General features: G+C 61.0%; 2 protein-coding genes across 4 annotated transcripts in view; one reads left to right on the forward strand and one right to left on the reverse strand.

The window, feature by feature from the left end:
- Positions 1-1,861: 1,861 nt before the first annotated feature.
- Positions 1,862-15,433, forward strand: L3MBTL2 (L3MBTL histone methyl-lysine binding protein 2). 3 transcript variants are annotated; one of them, XM_056137552.1, is made up of 17 exons: positions 1,862-1,954; positions 4,033-4,273; positions 6,303-6,436; positions 7,971-8,094; positions 8,414-8,493; positions 9,489-9,606; positions 10,226-10,360; positions 10,501-10,589; positions 12,314-12,545; positions 12,761-12,837; positions 12,914-13,018; positions 13,232-13,376; positions 13,453-13,535; positions 13,667-13,901; positions 14,083-14,148; positions 14,401-14,493; positions 14,622-15,433. In XM_056137552.1, the coding sequence occupies exons 1-17, from the start codon at positions 1,931-1,933 to the stop codon at positions 14,735-14,737; spliced, it is 2,097 nt and encodes a 698-aa protein (XP_055993527.1). In that variant the 5' UTR covers positions 1,862-1,930; the 3' UTR covers positions 14,738-15,433. The 3 variants fall into 3 exon arrangements, with proteins under 3 accessions (XP_055993527.1, XP_055993525.1, XP_055993526.1); XM_056137550.1 differs by having other exon boundaries at positions 13,993-14,148; positions 14,622-15,431; XM_056137551.1 differs by having other exon boundaries at positions 13,993-14,148; positions 14,677-15,431.
- RANGAP1 (Ran GTPase activating protein 1) overlaps positions 10,177-16,227 on the reverse strand; it is a 32,138-nt gene continuing 26,087 nt past the window's right edge. Inside the window, exon 17 of the mRNA XM_056137556.1 lies at positions 10,177-10,187. The gene's annotated coding sequence lies outside the window, so the exon portion shown is untranslated. The remainder of the gene's footprint in view (positions 10,188-16,227) is intronic.

Raw genomic sequence — 16,227 nt, forward strand, 5'->3', positions numbered from 1 at the left:
GAACGCCAAGAGAGAGATAGCCACAAAAAAACGCCTATCTTCGAAAACTCTTGAGTTAATTTGCCAACGTGGTTTGGCGCATGCCTCAGGCAACCGCAAGCTAACGTCCGAGCTCGCAAAGCAGTGCAGAGATGCGATCAAGGAAGACCTCAAAGAGAGAAGAGCAGAAGTACTGGTAGATGCAGCAGAAGCCAGGAAAAGTATTCGTAACGCCCGCCTGTCCTTCGCCAACTACAAGACCAAGATGACTGTCCTCCGACGTCCTGATGGATCCATCACAGCCTCCAGAACGGCAATGGAGAAGATTATCCATGACTTCTACTCAAATCTCTTCGATAGCCATGTCCACATGCCGACATACCAAATTCCACAGGATGGATATGTCGTTCCCAACGTTCTCCCTTCCGAAATCCGACACGCCATTTCGTCGGTAAAGAAACAAACAGCACCTGGCCCAGACAAGGTCAGACCTGAACACCTGAAGAACCTGCCGTCAGTACTCATCAATACACTGGCTCGGCTCTTCACTCCGGATCCCAAATATTTGAAAATTTTGGAATTCCAGGAGAGCACAGCTGCATTCATGCCCAGAGACACCTCATGCTATTCATGGCAAGAAATACAAAGTAAATTATTACCATCTGCCTAAGGGGCAGGTTGGAATAGTTGTGGGAAGATTCAAAGTGATGGTGGTGGGGAGATGCAATGGTAGCGGGATTGGGGTTGAGATATTGAATGTAAACAATTAGTGTGTGGGGCTGGATCAATAACACAGCGGGCAGGGCGTTTGCCTTGCATGCCGCTGACCTGGGTTCGATTCCCAGTATCCCATATGGTCCCCCGAGCACCACTAGGAGTGCTGAGTGCAGAGTCAGGAGTAACTCCTGTGCATCGCTGGGTGTGACCCCCCCCAACAAAAAAAAAGAAAAACAAGAAAAAGCCCAAACAATTAGTGTGAAGAATTTTATGAAAAAAAAAATTATCTTAATTGAAAAAGTTAAAAAAAATAGAACCCCTTGGAGGGGCCCCTTGGAGGGGAGCGGGTTGAGCTTTCCTCCCTGCCCCGACCAGGGCTCCGGCAGCCAAAGACCTCCAGGACCAGCCACCACCATGCTGAGACCACTCTTCGCACACATGAAGGTACTGGCAGAGGGACAAATCCACGCGGGTTCCGGGGCCGAGATCTCCAAGCCTACATGGATTGGGGCCGAGCATTCTCCACCCAGATCCTCCAAACTCCAGTAGGCGGGGGTCACACCCACCACCTGGCCCCCTGGTGCCATGTAATCCCATCAACGGCCAAGACTCAGAGACTATAAAAACCAGCTCCCGGAACCGCGTGGCCGCATTTGCGGCTGCGTGACATCTTATCACAACATCTTATTATGACATCTTATTATCTCATTCCTACTTTGGACAAACTTGCAGGCTATCGAATGTAGCCTGCCCACAGGGCAGAGTCTGGCAAACTCCCCGTGGCGTACCAAATATGCCAAATACCAGTAACAATGATGGGTCTCATTCTCCTAAAGAGCCTTGAATATAATCTCAGGGCTAGGATGAAAGAGACGTTACTGGGGCCTGCTCGAGGCAATCCACGAATAACAGGATGATTTGTGATTTTGTGATTGTGAACAGGGAAAGGCTGGGGGTTAGGGCTACGCCTAAACCAATCACCAGTTCCAGCCCACCCGCACACGCCTCCGGGAGAGCGCCTCTGCCACGAACTACAAGTCCCACAACCGCCCGCGGCATCCGGGTCTCCCAGCGAGGGCGAGGGGGCGGGCACAGCCCCAGCGCGTCCGCTTTCCTCCGACGTGATTGGCCGGCGCTTCCAGCAGGCAGCCAATGAGCGCGCTCTGGCAGCTCGGCGGGGCCAACATGGCGCCCTCCACTTGCTGACGGTTGAAGCGAGATTGTGCTAGAACTCATGGAGAAGGCCCAGGGCGTGGAGGTGAGAGCGAGACGGCTCCTTGCGGCGGCAGAGGCAGCCCCCGAGCGTCTCTTCATCCCGCGCGACCCTTCCTAGGGCCATCGGGCGCTGCCCGGGGGCGGCGGGGGGAGGGACAAGGATGGAGAAACTGAGGTAGCGGAACCGAGCCCGGCGGCGGAGGTCGGCGTCGCCGTTCGCTTCCCCGGGGGGGCGGTGCAGGGGGTGGGGGTGCGACCCCGCGAGGCGTTTCGGGGTGACAGGTTCCCGTCGCGCCGGCGGGGGGTCGTGAGGCGTGTCCCGCGCGGGGGGCAGGGCGGGGGGCTGCGGGTGCCCGCGCGAGCCCCCCGGGATTCAATTCTGCTTTGCACCTCCTGGTTGGCGCCGCCGAGGTTGGGGAGGGGTCGCAGCTGCCAGGCGCTTCCTGAAAGCTCCCCAGGTTCGGGTCCCCCCTCCCCCATTTCCCCCCACCAGGGCCGCAACGCGCCCCACCCCCACCCGCGCAGGCGCTTGGCATCTGGGCACCGGGTCTTTGAATTCGGCCTCCTTTGTGGCACCTGGGCAGGCAGAGACGCAAATAGGACCTGGGGGTCGGGGAGTGACGCCATCCCGCCCCCCTGCAGCGCTGTCAGTGGCCGCTGCTGGGACCTGGTGTGGGGGGAGGGGGCAGGCGGTGAGAGCGGGGAGCTGCTTGTGCCAAGTCCTGCTAATCCATCAATGAATCCCGCCAGAGCCAGGGCGCGACGCCTTCTCTTGGCCTGGGGGCCACACCTGGTGATGCTCAGGGCGTTGCATGAGGCGGGCAGCAGGCAGTGCAAGTGCCCTACCCACTCTTCCAGGCGCGGTTCTTCCTCTCCGGCCCGGAGCCCTTGCTTTTAACTAGAAATAATGTCTGATATTTATTGAGCAGCTACTGTATGTGAGACATTGGCCCCGGTTTCTCTGGAGGGAGCAAAGGAGGGGAAGTTTGGGGCCACAACCAGTAGTGTTCAGGGTTCACTACTGAGTTTGTGCTCAGGGATCACTCTTGATGGTGCTTGGGGGACCATAGGTGTTACCTAGGGTTAAATCCGGGTGGGCAAGGGCCTTCGTCCAGAACTCTCTCTCTGGTGGTCGCAATCTCTGTTTTGGTTTGGGGTCGCCACACCCAGTCATCCTTGAGGGAAAATGCCTGGCTCCGTATTCTTGAGTGGATTGTTCAGGACTCCTTGTAGTGCTTGGGCAACCCTGCATGGTACTGGGGATTGAACCAGTGTTGGCTGCACTGCAGACATGTGCCTTGCATTCTGTTCCAGCCCTGTGCTGCTCCTTTCAAATGTTCTGCACTGTAGCACTGTCCTCCCATTGTTTATCGATTTGCTTGAGCAGGCACCAGTAACGTCTTCATTGTGAGACTTGTTACTGTTTTTGGCATATCGAATACGTCACGGGTAGCTTACCAGGCTCTGCCGTGCGGGCGGGATACTCTCGGTAGCTTGCCGGGCTCTCCGAGAGAGACGTGGAATCGAACCCAGGCCGGCCACATGCAAGGCAAACGCCCTACCCAGTGGTGCTATTGCTCCAGCCCAAATGTACATCAGTGTGCATTCAAATGTACATCTTTCCTAAATGCCCTCCTGAGACACTGAGGGTCACAAGATTATATTCTACTTGAATCATGCTAAAACACTATCATTTATCAATCTACAGGAGCTTCTGAATTACTAATCCATGTTTTCTTATCTGTTTGGGGCGCCACACCCAGCTTCCTCCTGGCCCTGCGTTCGGGGATCACTCCTTGTGGGCTCAGGTGGTCATGTGGGGTGCTAGGGTCAAACCAGGGTCGGCTGCATTGAAGGCAAGAGCCTGACCTGGTGTATTGTCTCCTCGGCCCCGTGGTGCATATTTTCTGTCTTGTTCAACTATCCTTGAGTGGCAGTTGAGAAATGTCTAAGTAATAACCCTTGTGTCTGCTGAAGGGGTGTTTCGTTCTGCTTGTCACTCTGTCCATCCCTAAGCCGTGACCCCAAGAGGGAAAAACTGGAAAGGCCCACTGTCCCGCTCTCGGCCCCAGGCTAGCCCTGATTGCTTCTGTCGAACACGTTTGTGTCACCCTCTACTAGGAGACCCCGAACCCCGAACCAATGCAGGAGGAAGAGGAGGACGATGACTTGGAGCTCTTCGGCGGGTACGACAGTTTCCGGAGCTGCAATAGCAGCGCCGGCAGCGAGAGCAGCTCTTACCTGGAAGAGTCAAGTGAGCCGGAAACTGAGGATCGCGAGGCAGGGGAGCTGCCCACCTCCCCCCTGCATCTGCTCAGCCCTGGGACGCCCCGCTCCTTGGATGGCAGTGGTTCAGAGCCAGGTGACTCCGGGGTGTCCCCTGGAGAAAAGGAGGGTTTGGGTGGGGGGCTGGGGAGGAAGGCGGGGAGTGGGCCTGGTGGCCAGAGCCCTGTGGGGGTGAAGGAGAGTTGCGTGTGGTTTCTGGGGGCTGAGAGAGGCGGAAGCGCTCACGCGGCCTACAGGGATCAATTCTTCTATAGCAGTGGTTTGTTTTTGGGCCACATCTGTCAGTGCTCTGGGCTTGCCCCGGCTCTGTGCTCAGGGGTCACTCCTGGCAACCTCGGAGGACCGTATACTGGGCCAGAGATTGAACCCAGGTTGGTGGCATACAGGCAGCTGCCCTACCTGCTGTATGATCTCTCCAGCCCCTCATTCAAAGTGAATTATTATTATTATTATTATTATTATTATTATTACTTTTTTTTTTTGCTTTTTGGGTCACACCCAGCGTTGTTACAGGGGTTACTCCTGGCTCATGCACTCAGGAATTACTCCTGGCAGTGCTCAGGGGACCGTATAGGATGCTGGGAATTGAGCCCAGGTCAGCCCCCCGTGCACAGCAAATGCCCTCCCCGCTGTGCTATCGCTCCAGCCCCAAAGTGAATGATTTGAACTTCATTCCCTTGATTTTGTGAGTGCACCAATTAAATGGCAGTGGTGGCACAGTGCTACTGTGCCCTTTCGTATTCACAAAGGATGAGGACTACAGAAGCTGGTGAACACCTGTGTAATGGTTATTGTCCAGGAAAGGAAGTTGCTGGGGTTGGTAGAGAGGGGGAGGGAAATGCAGAATGAAGGGACCTGGCCCAGAGGGTCAGGGTTCCAGTGGAGGAGCTGGAGAGAAACTCTAGCAGGTCGGGCGCTTGCCCTGCATGTGTCTGATCCGAGTTCAATCTCAGACATCTCATATGGTCCCTGAGTACCCACAGGCGTGATCCCTTGGCACTGCTGAGTGTGGTCCTCCCCTCACCAAAAAAAAAAAAAAAATTCTCTCCCTATATATACATATATACATGTATATAAAATAACCACCCTGGAAGGTCAGGAGATGGCTCAGAGTCCCAGGTTCCACATGGTCCCCAGCACCACATGATCCACTGCGCAGCAAACTCAGAGTAGCCCCCAAGTACGTTAGAGAGTCACCCCTTATAAAAGGTTCCCACGTGGGAGTCAGTGGATTTTAAGCATTCAGAGACGGGATGCCTGGGTGGCTGCTGGAGCCTTGTGTTGGTCTCGCTGGTCCCCACTGGTTGCTTCTGTGATGGGACACCCGCATCAGAGAGGGTGGCCCCCGCCCAGGAGAACAGAGTGGCTCTGCCCCTGCTGAATCTGCTGCGGGTGTGGTCGTTTTCCTTCTGGGCCTCCCGGTGGGGCTCAGCGCTGGCTCCTGGCTGGGCTCAGGGCTCATTTTGTGCCTCCAGGGAGCAAAGGGGCCGGGTGAGTGCCAGGCAGGTGCCTCAAGCCCTGGACTCTCGGCCCTGCTGAATCGTCCTTCGATTCATCCTCTTCCTCCCTTTCTCGCCTTTCATTTTTCTCCCTCTGTCTGCCAAATGTTCTCTTAGAATCTCAGAACATTACAACTAGCCAGAACCATTAGAGGCCATCGAGGCCATCAGACTGACATATCAAGAGACCTTATTTGGGGGCTGCCCAAACAGTGCTCAGAGACTATATCTGGTGACACCTGGCTGATCTTGCAGTTCTGTCTGGGCGCTCGGGCCCATGGGGTAGCAGGGATTGAACGCTTCCCTTCTCACACGCATCCCAACTCACACGTGTCCCAGCTCACACGCATCTCAACTCACTTCCCTGCACGCTTCCCTGCACACGGCCCAGCCCACACTGCTGCTTTAGGTTCTCCCGCGTCCCCCTGCTGACTCGCACCCAGGGCTAGGAGCAGCTTTGTTGGGTGTCGTGCCTGCCTCGGAATCTTCTCTCTGGCTCCCTTAGGTGGCCCGCTGGTCAGCGCGGTGCCCCGGGTCCGATCACCGTGCCTGGGCTGAGCTGGGGTGGGTGGTGACGGTGAGTCATGTGGTCCGCTTCCTTCCCAGCCGTGTGCGAGATGTGCGGGATCGTGGGCACGCGGGAAGCCTTCTTCTCCAAGACCAAGCGATTCTGCAGCGTCTCCTGCTCCAGAAGCTACTCCTCCAACTCCAAGAAGGCCAGCATCTTGGCGCGGCTGCAGGTGAGAGGCGGGCGGGAGACCCCGCTGGGGCCCCGGCCTCTGAGAGCCAGCAAGCTCGGAGGGCCCTTTGCTCGGGCCCTACCAGGCCTGTGAATTTTTTTTTTTTTTTTTTTTTGCTTTTTGGGTCACACCCGGCAATGCACAGGGGGTTCCTCCTGGCTCTTCACGCAGCGATCACCCCTGGCAGTGCTCAGGGGACCATATGGGATGCCGGGAATCGAACCTGGGTACAAGGCCGCGTACAAGGCGGACGCCCTCCCTGCTGTGCCATCGCTCCAGCCCCTGGGCCTGTGAATTTCTGGTCTTCATCTTCTCCAGCTCTTTAGGCAGGGCAGGTTGTGGGCTGGAAGCAGCACTCTCAGTCCTCATCTTACCTGCCCCGCCCAGTGCTCCTCCCCTATCTTACCAGGTCCAGCCCCGTGCTCCATCCCCATCTCGCCTGGGGAGCACTCACTGCTGCGGCCCTCGTTTTGCCGTTTCGTTCAAGGCTTTCCTGGGCCCGGACAGCGCGCACAGGTTTAGTGCTTGCTTGCATGCAGCTCCTCCCATTCGACCCCAGCCGCCACATACGGTCGCCCAGCACTGCTAGGCGTGTTTGCTGAGCACAGAGCCAGGAGAGAGCCCTGAGCTCTGCTGCCAGGCGTGGTCCAAAAGCCAAGTGACGGACCCTAGTTTGAGCCCCAGTTACCACATATGACCTCCTGAGCACTGCTGGTGTAGCTCAGGATGTCGTCCGATCGAGAGGTGGCTGGCTTAAGGGGATGGAGTGCATGCTGCGTGTGTGGGACTCCCAGGTTCAATCCTGGATACTACATGGTCCCCAGCACCATTAGGGTGACTCCCCAGAAAAGAAAACACGAAGGAAAAATCCTCGCCTTGATGAGGGTACTCAGTCTGACCCAAGGCCCTTAAGAAAGTGCATTTCAGGGGCTGGAGCGATAGCACAGCGGGTAGGACGTTTGCCTTGCACACGGCCGACCCGGGTTCGATTCCCACCATCCCATGTGGTCCCCTGAGCACTGCCAGGAGTAATTCCTGGGTGCAAGGCCAGGAGTAGCCCCTGAGCATCATCAGGTGTGACCCAAAATGCACAAAAAAAAAAAAAAGAAAGTGCATTTCAAACTGTTTTGAGTTGGAGGTGTGGGGGTCACACTTGCTGTGCTCAGGGGCGGTGCCCCTGGCTGGGGGCTGTACGCGGTGTGGGAGAGCCAGCCAGGACCAGCTCCGTGCTAGGCAAGCATCTCACCGCCCCCCCACCGCCCCCCTCCGCCCCCCCGTACCAGTGTCATAGGTCCCAAAGTAGCAACATGTATGTTGGGGACAGAATGTTCTGGCTCCAGCAGGTAGGGGGGGAAGAGGGGGGTCATGCAGGGAAGGGAAATGCTGAGCCTTGACTAGGTGCAGGGGAGGAGCCTAGAGGAAGTGAAGGCTCAGCGCCCAGCCCTGGCTCCCTTCCTGGGTGCATTGTCATTGTGATGGCCTTCATTTGCAAAGGGAGCCTGACCTCCAACTCCCCAACCTCCTGCTCCTCCAGGGAAAGCCCCCCACCAAGAAGGCCAAAGTCCTGCACAAGGCCGCCTGGTCGGCCAAGATCGGCGCTTTCCTCCACTCTCAGGGGACGGGCCAGCTGGCGGACGGCACGCCCACGGGCCAGGACGGTAGGTGCCTCGGCATGGGGGACAAGGGGGTTTGATGGGGACAGGCATGGAAACATTCTCACTCCTGTCTCTGTGGCTGGCCTGGGGACCTGTGCCCCGCCTCCGGGCACCTGCGGCCAATGAGTGGCTGGGGGGGCCGGGCTGAGCCCTGGGGTCTCTGGTTGCCTTCTGTGTGGAGGGGAGGAGGGGAACATTCCCTCGGTCCCTTGGCATCATCCTGATGGCCTCTGGCGGGGCAGGTATGGGGCCTGCAGGGAGAGCTGGGCCGGGCGCAGGGGGGCTGGGCAGGCCCACACCTCGACCCCCTCTCGCCCTGCAGCACTGGTCTTGGGTTTCGACTGGGGGAAGTTCCTGAAGGACCACAGCTACAAGGCCGCTCCCGTCAGCTGCTTCAAACACGTGAGTGCGGGCAGCCCGGGCTGGGCCTAGCACCCCACAGCTGGGAGATCTGGGGGTCCCCCCCTCCTCTTTCCTCCCTCTGCCGTTGCTTTCGCACCACTTCCTGCTGGGATGGGGGTCAGGCCCTCCCACAGGGTTTGGTGTTCGTTTAGGGGAGGGGGCATGTGGTGCCACCCCCCACCTCTGGTGCCCAGTGAGGGGGGCGGGGAACCTTTCCACATCACTCCCCAGTGCTGATGGGGAACCCCTGACTTGCCCGCTCAGTGGGGAGGGCAGATCCCGGGCTGGGGGTGCAGCACCCCCTTCCCCTGGACCCTGAGCGCTGATGGGAGCTGCCCCCAGCTGGCATCCTGGCCAGTGTCCCATAGCTGAGAACCGAAAGGGACACATCTCCCTCAGGGGAGAGCAGAGGTGCCGGAGGCAGCCACAGGGGTTCCAGTCCACAGGTGGGGTGCAGAGCTGCACAGTCGGGGTTCCAGGCCACTGCTTGGGGTGTAGAGGAGAGGGGGTCCCAGGGCACTGCAGGGTTAGAGAGGGGAGAAGGACTGGGCCAGCAGCACTGGGAGCCGGGCTGAGAGAAGGGAGACTGGCCCTTAAGGTGTTGGCGTGACCGGGGAAGCGATGTTGGCCACAAGCTGGGCCTGCCGCCGAGTGCTGGAAGTTTCCTGCGGGGTGCCGTGCCTGGCTGGTTCCGCTGGCCCGGGTCTTGTGAAGGGGAGCACTGGGGGAGGAGCACCCGTTGCCCACCCCAGGCCCTTCCGCCCGCAACTCCGGTCTTTTCTGTTTTGTTTTTGGGCCACACCCGGCACTGCTCAGGGCCATCTCCAGGCTCTGTTCTCAGGAATCACTCCTGGCGGTGCTCGGGCGGCCAGATGGGTGCTGGGGACCGAGCACCCTCCCCGCTGTCCATCTCAGGCCAGCTCGGGGCTGCTCACCTCCGCCCTCGGGCCCAGCCGCCCCGCGCGGGGGGCGCCCTCACGGCCCTCTTCCCGCAGGTGCCCCTGTACGACCAGTGGGAGGACGTGCTGAAGGGCATGAAGGTGGAGGTGCTCAACAGCGACGCCGTGCTGCCCAGCCGCGTGTACTGGATTGCGTCCGTCATCCAGGCCGCAGGTGGGCGCGGGCCCTGGCTGGGCGTCTCCCCCCTCACCTCCCCGCCAGCTTGCCCCCTCCGTGGAAGCACAGACATGCAAGTTCGGGAGCCCTCCCTGTTGCTCTCCGCCGCTGGGCTGATCCCAGGGGCAGGGGGGCACATGGGGGCGCGCCGTTCTGCCGGGGTGCCGGGGTGAAGCCGGGATGCAACCTGGAGGTTCCGATTGCGAGCTCCTCCAGCCCCCCAAGCCTGTTTGCTCTGGCGTAGCTGTGGGGCTGCTGTCTTGATGTTCGGGGTCACTCCTGGCGGGGCAGGGGGGCAGGGGAGAGAGACCTGACAGTGGGTAAGGTGCTCGCCTTGCTTGGACACAGCCGACACGGTTTGATCCCCAGCACCATTTGTGGTGCCCTGAGCACAGAGCCAGGAGCACATCTTGAGCACTGGCAGGGGGTAGCCCAAAGACCAGCCCAGAAAAGGGAAAATCCGAAAGTGATTCCTGAGATGACTGAGTGATGAAAAGGTGCTCCTCCCCACCGTGCTCACTGCGTTCCCCTGGGCGGAGTTTGCTGGGGTTGCGGCTGCCCCCACCCCCAGGCCTCGAGGGGTTTCTGGAGCTCCCAGCGCCCCTTCTTCCTGCAGGGTACCGGGTGCTGCTGCGGTACGAGGGCTTTGAGAATGACGCCAGTCACGACTTCTGGTGCAACCTGGGCACCGTGGACGTCCACCCCATCGGCTGGTGTGCCATCAACAGCAAGATCCTGGTGCCACCCAGGAGTGAGTCCCCACTTGCTTCCAGGAGCCCAGGCAGACCCCACTGGCCCCGGGGCCCCGGGCGGACCCAGGGCGCAGACGTGAGCAGCCGTGCGCCCAGCGTGCGAGATGGGGCGGGCTGACCGGGCTCCGTGTCTCCGCAGCCATCCACGCCAAGTTCACGGACTGGAAGGGCTACCTCATGAAACGCTTGGTGGGCGCCAGGACGCTCCCCGTGGATTTCCACATCAAGGTCTGGCGAGTGTCCCCCTCCCGCCGCCCCCTCCCACCGCCCCCTCCCACTTACCCGTCCCCCAGGCTCGGAGCAATCTCCAGGCTCAGGGCTGGGTCTGTCCTTTGCTCCTCTCGCCTCGGCTCAGCGTGCATTCTACCTGGCACTGCTCGAGTCGGGCAGAGGAAATGGTGTTAGCATCATTTTATGGTTTTGGTTTTTCTTTTTTTTTTTTGCTTGTTGGGTCACACCCAGCGATGCACAGGGGTTACTCCTGGTTCTGCACTCAGGAATCAGCCCTGGCAGTGCTCAGGGGATCATATGGGATGCTGGGAATTGAACCCGGTCAGCTGCGTGCAAGGCAAACGCCCTACCCGCTGTGCTATTGCTCCAGCCCCCTATTTGGTTTAGTTTTGTGTGTTTTTGTGTTGGGTTTTGTCGTTCTTTGGTTTGGGGTCGTGCCCTGCGGTGCTCAGGGCCTACTCCTGGCTCTGCGCTCAGGGATCACTGGTGGCGGGGCTTGGGGGACCCTAAATGGTGTCAGAGATCGAACCCAGGTTGTTGTGTGTAAGCAAACGCCCTCCCCGTTGTACCATTGCTCCTGTCCCGCTTTGTGCATATTTAGGAAGTATTGATGGTTCCAAGTGTGCCCCAATTTTTATTTTTTATTTTATTTTTTTGCTTTTTTTTGGGGGGGTCACACCTGGCAGTGCACAGGGGTTACTCCTGGCTCATGCACTACTCAGGAATTACCCGTGGCGGTGCCCAGGGGACCATATGGAATGCTAAGAATCAAACCCAGGTCGGCCGCGTGCACAGCAAACGCCCTACCCGCTGTGCTATTGCTCCAGCCCCAAGCCCCAATTTTTTAATTTTTAATTTTTTTTTTTTAATTTGGCCTTTGGGATCACACCCGGTGATGCACAAGGGTTACTCCTGGCTCTGCCCTCTGGAATCACTCCTGGTGGTGCTTGGGAGACTATATGGGATGCTGGGAATCTAACCTGGGTCCAAATTGCAAGGCAAATGCCCTCCTCTCTCTTCTTTTTTTTCTTTTTAAAAAAAAGTATTGAGGGGCTGGAGTGATAGCACAGCGGGTAGGGCGTTTGCCTTGCATGCGACCGACCCGGGTTTGATTCCCAGCATCCCATATGGTCCCCCGGGCACCGCCAGGGGTAATTCCTGAGTAGTGCATGAGCCAGGAGTCCCATGTGCATTGCTGGTGTGACCCAAAAAGCAAAAAAAAAAAAAAAAAAAAAAAGTATTGAGTAGTTTGTCTTATGAAAACCAACCCACACTTGGGAAGGATTCTGAGGGCTCGACATCCTGTTGGTCCCGCCCCATCCCGGCCTCGTGTCTGGGGAAACCATGGATGCTGTTCTGAGACCCCTGCGGCCCCCTCTTCTGGGAAGCGCTGGATGCATCAGAAATCAGGGTGGCTTCTCGCCCCTGCCCAGCTCCCGTGTGTCAGGAGGGTCTCCCCGCACCGGGCACTCTCCTCTCTCAGGTCCCCTGCGCTTGCCGCTTCCAGCTCAAGCTGGCCGTGTGTGGTTTGGACAGTTTCCTGCAGCCCTTTGTGGCTGCCAAGGGCGCCCCCTCCTGGCATGACTGGGGATTACACTATGGTACCCTGGCACGGGGCTCGAGCGGCCTGGAGGGGCCTCCAGGGCCTCCCCTTTCTCTGAAGACACCCCAAGGCAGGAGGGGGTGCGGCCGGGCCTGGCATCTGGGCACTGTCGTTGCAGATGGTGGAGAGCATGAAGTACCCCTTCCGCCAGGGCATGCGGCTGGAAGTGGTGGACAAGGGCCAGGTGTCCCGGACCCGCATGGCCGTGGTGGACACGGTCATTGGGGGTCGCCTGCGGCTCCTGTATGAGGATGGGGACAGTGACGACGACTTCTGGTGCCACATGTGGAGCCCCCTGATCCACCCAGTGGGGTGGTCCCGCCGTGTCGGCCACGGCATCCGGCTGTCGGGTTAGCAGACCTCCCCTCCCCCAGCCTGAAGCTGTGAACCCAGGGGTGCAGGCCTGGTTCTCCCCATGTGCTGAGTGTCCCCTCAGAAGGCCCGGGGGTGGGGGGCTGAGGGCAGAGGTCAGGCACTTGCAGGAAGCCCCCATATTTCTGGGGAGTGGGGGTGGCCCCCTTCTCTGCCTTCACCCTCCCTTGCTCCTCTGCCGTCTCCCCTGAAGAGAGGCGCAGCGACATGGCACAGCACCCCACCTTCCGCAAGATCTACTGCGACGCCGTGCCCTACCTGTTCAAGAAGGTGAGACTCGGGGGGGGGGGGGGTGCTTCCCTCGCCTGGACCACCCCACGGTCCCCAACTGCTGGGTTCCTTCCAGGTCCGAGCTGTCTACACCGAGGGCGGCTGGTTTGAGGAGGGCATGAAGCTGGAGGCCATCGACCCCCTGAATCTGGGCAACATCTGTGTGGCCACCATCTGCAAGGTGAGCACAGGGCCACTGTGGCCGAGGGGACGGGGTGGCCCTGGGTGCTGCCGCCACCCGCCTCCGACTGCGAGAGCCCCCAGGACTCCCCGTGGCCAGCCCGAGGGGAAGCTGGGACCAAGGCCGGGTGCTGTCCCTGCCGTCCGGTGGGCACGATGAGTCGCCGTGAGTTTGAGGCTCCAGTGGGGGTGCCACTCACGGGACCGCTGCCAGGTGCTGCTGGACGGTTACCTGATGATCTCCGTGGACGGGGCCACTTCGGACGGCGCCGACTGGTTCTGCTACCACGCGTCGTCCCACGCCATCTTCCCAGCCACCTTCTGCCAGAAGAACGACATTGAGCTCACGCCCCCCAAAGGTGAGCCGGTGGCCCCGAGGTGGTGGTGACAGCAGGGCCGGCCTGGGCTCTTGTCCTCACGGCACTGTGCCTGCAGGCTACGAAGGCGGCACCTTCAACTGGGAGACGTACCTGGAGAAAACCAAGGCCAGGGCCGCCCCCTCGAGGCTCTTCAACATGGTGAGGGCGCGGTGTGGGGGGCGGCCGGGTGGGGTCACAGCACAGCGGGCGACTCTGCTCGGGCTGCCGGACCCCAGCGTGGGGACAGGGAGGCCCCAGCGGGTTGCCCACCACCCTGTCCGCCTGCCCAGGACTGCCCGAACCACGGCTTCAAGGTGGGCATGAAGCTAGAGGCGGTGGACCTGATGGAGCCCCGGCTCATCTGCGTGGCCACGGTCCGGCGCGTGGTGCACCGGCTGCTCAGCATCCACTTCGATGGCTGGGACAGCGAGTACGACCAGTGGGTGGACTGCGAGTCCCCCGACATCTACCCCGTGGGCTGGTGCGAGCTCACCGGCTACCAGCTGCAGCCGCCCGTGGCCACAGGTGCGGCGCCCTGGGGAGCCCCTCCAGCGCCCCGCGTGTCAGCGGCGCCACGCTGCCCACCTCATCCCGTCCCTCTGCCTTCCTCGCTCAGGTGTCCCGTGTCCGGGAGGCTCGTGGGGGGCAGGCCGGGCTGGCGCCCTCTCGCACCCTCCTCACCCCCGCCCCGGCCTTCCCGCCACAGAGCCGTCCGCGCCTCTGAAGGCCAAGGAGGCCGCAAAGAAGAGAAAGAAACAGTTTGGGAAGAAGAGTAAGTGGCCCCTGGCACGGCTCCTGTCCCTGGGGGCCGCCCCCCGCACCTGTGTCTGGGGCTCAGGAGAGCTGGGGGAGAGAGGTTGGGCTGGGGGAGAGGGGACTGGCGCCCCCTGCGCCCCCCGACCGTGGAGGGTTCATCATCCGTTTTACTGTTTCTCTCTGGGGACCGGGTGGCGTTGGGGGCGCTCGGGGCCGCCTCATGCCGAGCTGACTCCCACGGGCTGGGTGACCCCCCCTCCACGCACAGGGAAGAGAATCCCCCCCGCCAAGGCCCGGCCCCTCAGACAAGCCTCCAAGAAGCGGCTGCTGGACGCAGAAAAGGCCGCCGAGTCGGAAGAGAGTAAGTCTGGGGGCGCTCCTGCCCCAAAGGGCAAAGGTCACGCACCAGGGCCCCTCCCTGACACCCGAGACCCCACAGGCGGGCAGCCCTGGCCAGCAGCCCCCCAGCGCTCACCCCCATCCCCCCAGTCATCACCGTGCGGGTGAAGGAAGAGTATCCGGATCCCCCCGACACCCCCGACAGGGCCCCGAGCCCCGAGCTGCCGGTTCCCGTCGAGAGCATCAAGCAGGAGACGGACAACTGAGCCCGCGGCCGCCTCGCCCTGCGGGGGACCTTGAGGACCGGCCACCACAGGACCACTGCCGCCAAGGCCAGAAGCCCCTAACCTTGCTGGTGACAAGAATCCCCGAAGCTCTTCGGCGCCCTCCGCTGCCACCGCGTCCCCCGCTGCCCGGTGGGGTCTGTGTCCAGAGCGTGGGGGACCCCCCAACATGGTGCAGAGCAGGCGGTGAGGACACTTGAGGGTCGGGTGAGCTGCGAGGAGGCCGTGCCGTCGGAGGCAGCTCTGGAGACGCTCCCGGGGCCCAGAGCTGTCCACAGCCCCTGTCCTGTGGCGCTGCCTGTCACCTGACCCAGGCCTTTCGGGGGCCTGGCTGCTCCTCTCGGGCGGGACCCTGCTGTTCGGTGCTGCCCCGGAGATGGGGGAGCAGTTCAAGGGAGGCTGTTTCCGGTCGGCCCAGCGCCACGGAAAATGCAGGGAGACCCCAGCCCCGTTCACTGTGACACGTGTGTGAAGCGGTGCAGACCAGAATCGGGGCAGGGTCGGGAAGAGGGGCTGTGCTGCCCCCCACCCCACAAGGCTGGAACAGTGCCGGCCCACGTGTTCACGCCCTGCCCTGCAGGACAGGTCTCTGGGGAGGGGAGGGCCCACCCCAGATGCGGGTTGACAGGAGCAGACCAGGTTGTGGCTGGCGTGGCAGGACCTGTGTTTGGTCCCCAGGAACCCCAGAATAAAAGTGTCACCAATGGTCCAGTTGAAGTTGGGTGCCCTGCGGTCTCCTGAGCCTCTTTCCTTCCCCCCAGGGCCCATCTGCGTCCCTGTCCCTCACACTGCGCGTAGCTGGCCCTGCTGTGCGTGACAGGAGGGGAAAAGGGGCCTGTGGGCTGGAGGCCACCTTGATTTGTCACAGATGGGGACCCTCCCATGCACGGCCAGCTGGCTGCCCACATGTGCCCCGTCACTGGCCAGCTCCCATGCTGCGCGTGACTCGCCATGGCCCTTGCTCACCCCTTGACAGTCTGGGGGTGCCGGGCCCTTACAGCACCTACCGAGGGCGCCCAGGACACCGGCCAGGCCCCTTCCTGCCTCTAGCTTCCCAGGAGGAGCTGACACAGGGCAGCCCTAGGGCTGGGGTGGCTATGCCCCGTGCACCACACCTCACCATGGCCTGGACCTTCTACCTGGCCATCGTGGCCGCGGGAGAAACCGCTTCCCCCAGCTCCCGGTGCCAGGGACCTGTGAGCCCGGCCCCTCGAGACCAACGACACGGGAAAGGGCTTTTGGCGCCAGTGCAGGGGGGATGCGTGGCGGTGAGGCAGTGCCACTGACCACTGGGCGGCTGGCGATATGCCGAAGCAGCCCTCAGCCCGCTTTCCAGGGCCACTGAGCCCGCCCCTGGCCTCCCTCCGCGCCCCCCACTCCCAGCAAGGCCCCCTGAGGAGGGCGTCACAGTCTCGCACCTGTTTATTTTGGCTCCTGGAGGCCACACCCATGGGACACCCAAGGGACCGTGG

The sequence above is a fragment of the Sorex fumeus genome, unplaced genomic scaffold (assembly GCF_029834395.1).
Source record: "Sorex fumeus unplaced genomic scaffold, SorFum_2.1 ptg000125l, whole genome shotgun sequence".
NCBI classification, from domain to species: domain Eukaryota; kingdom Metazoa; phylum Chordata; class Mammalia; order Eulipotyphla; family Soricidae; genus Sorex; species Sorex fumeus.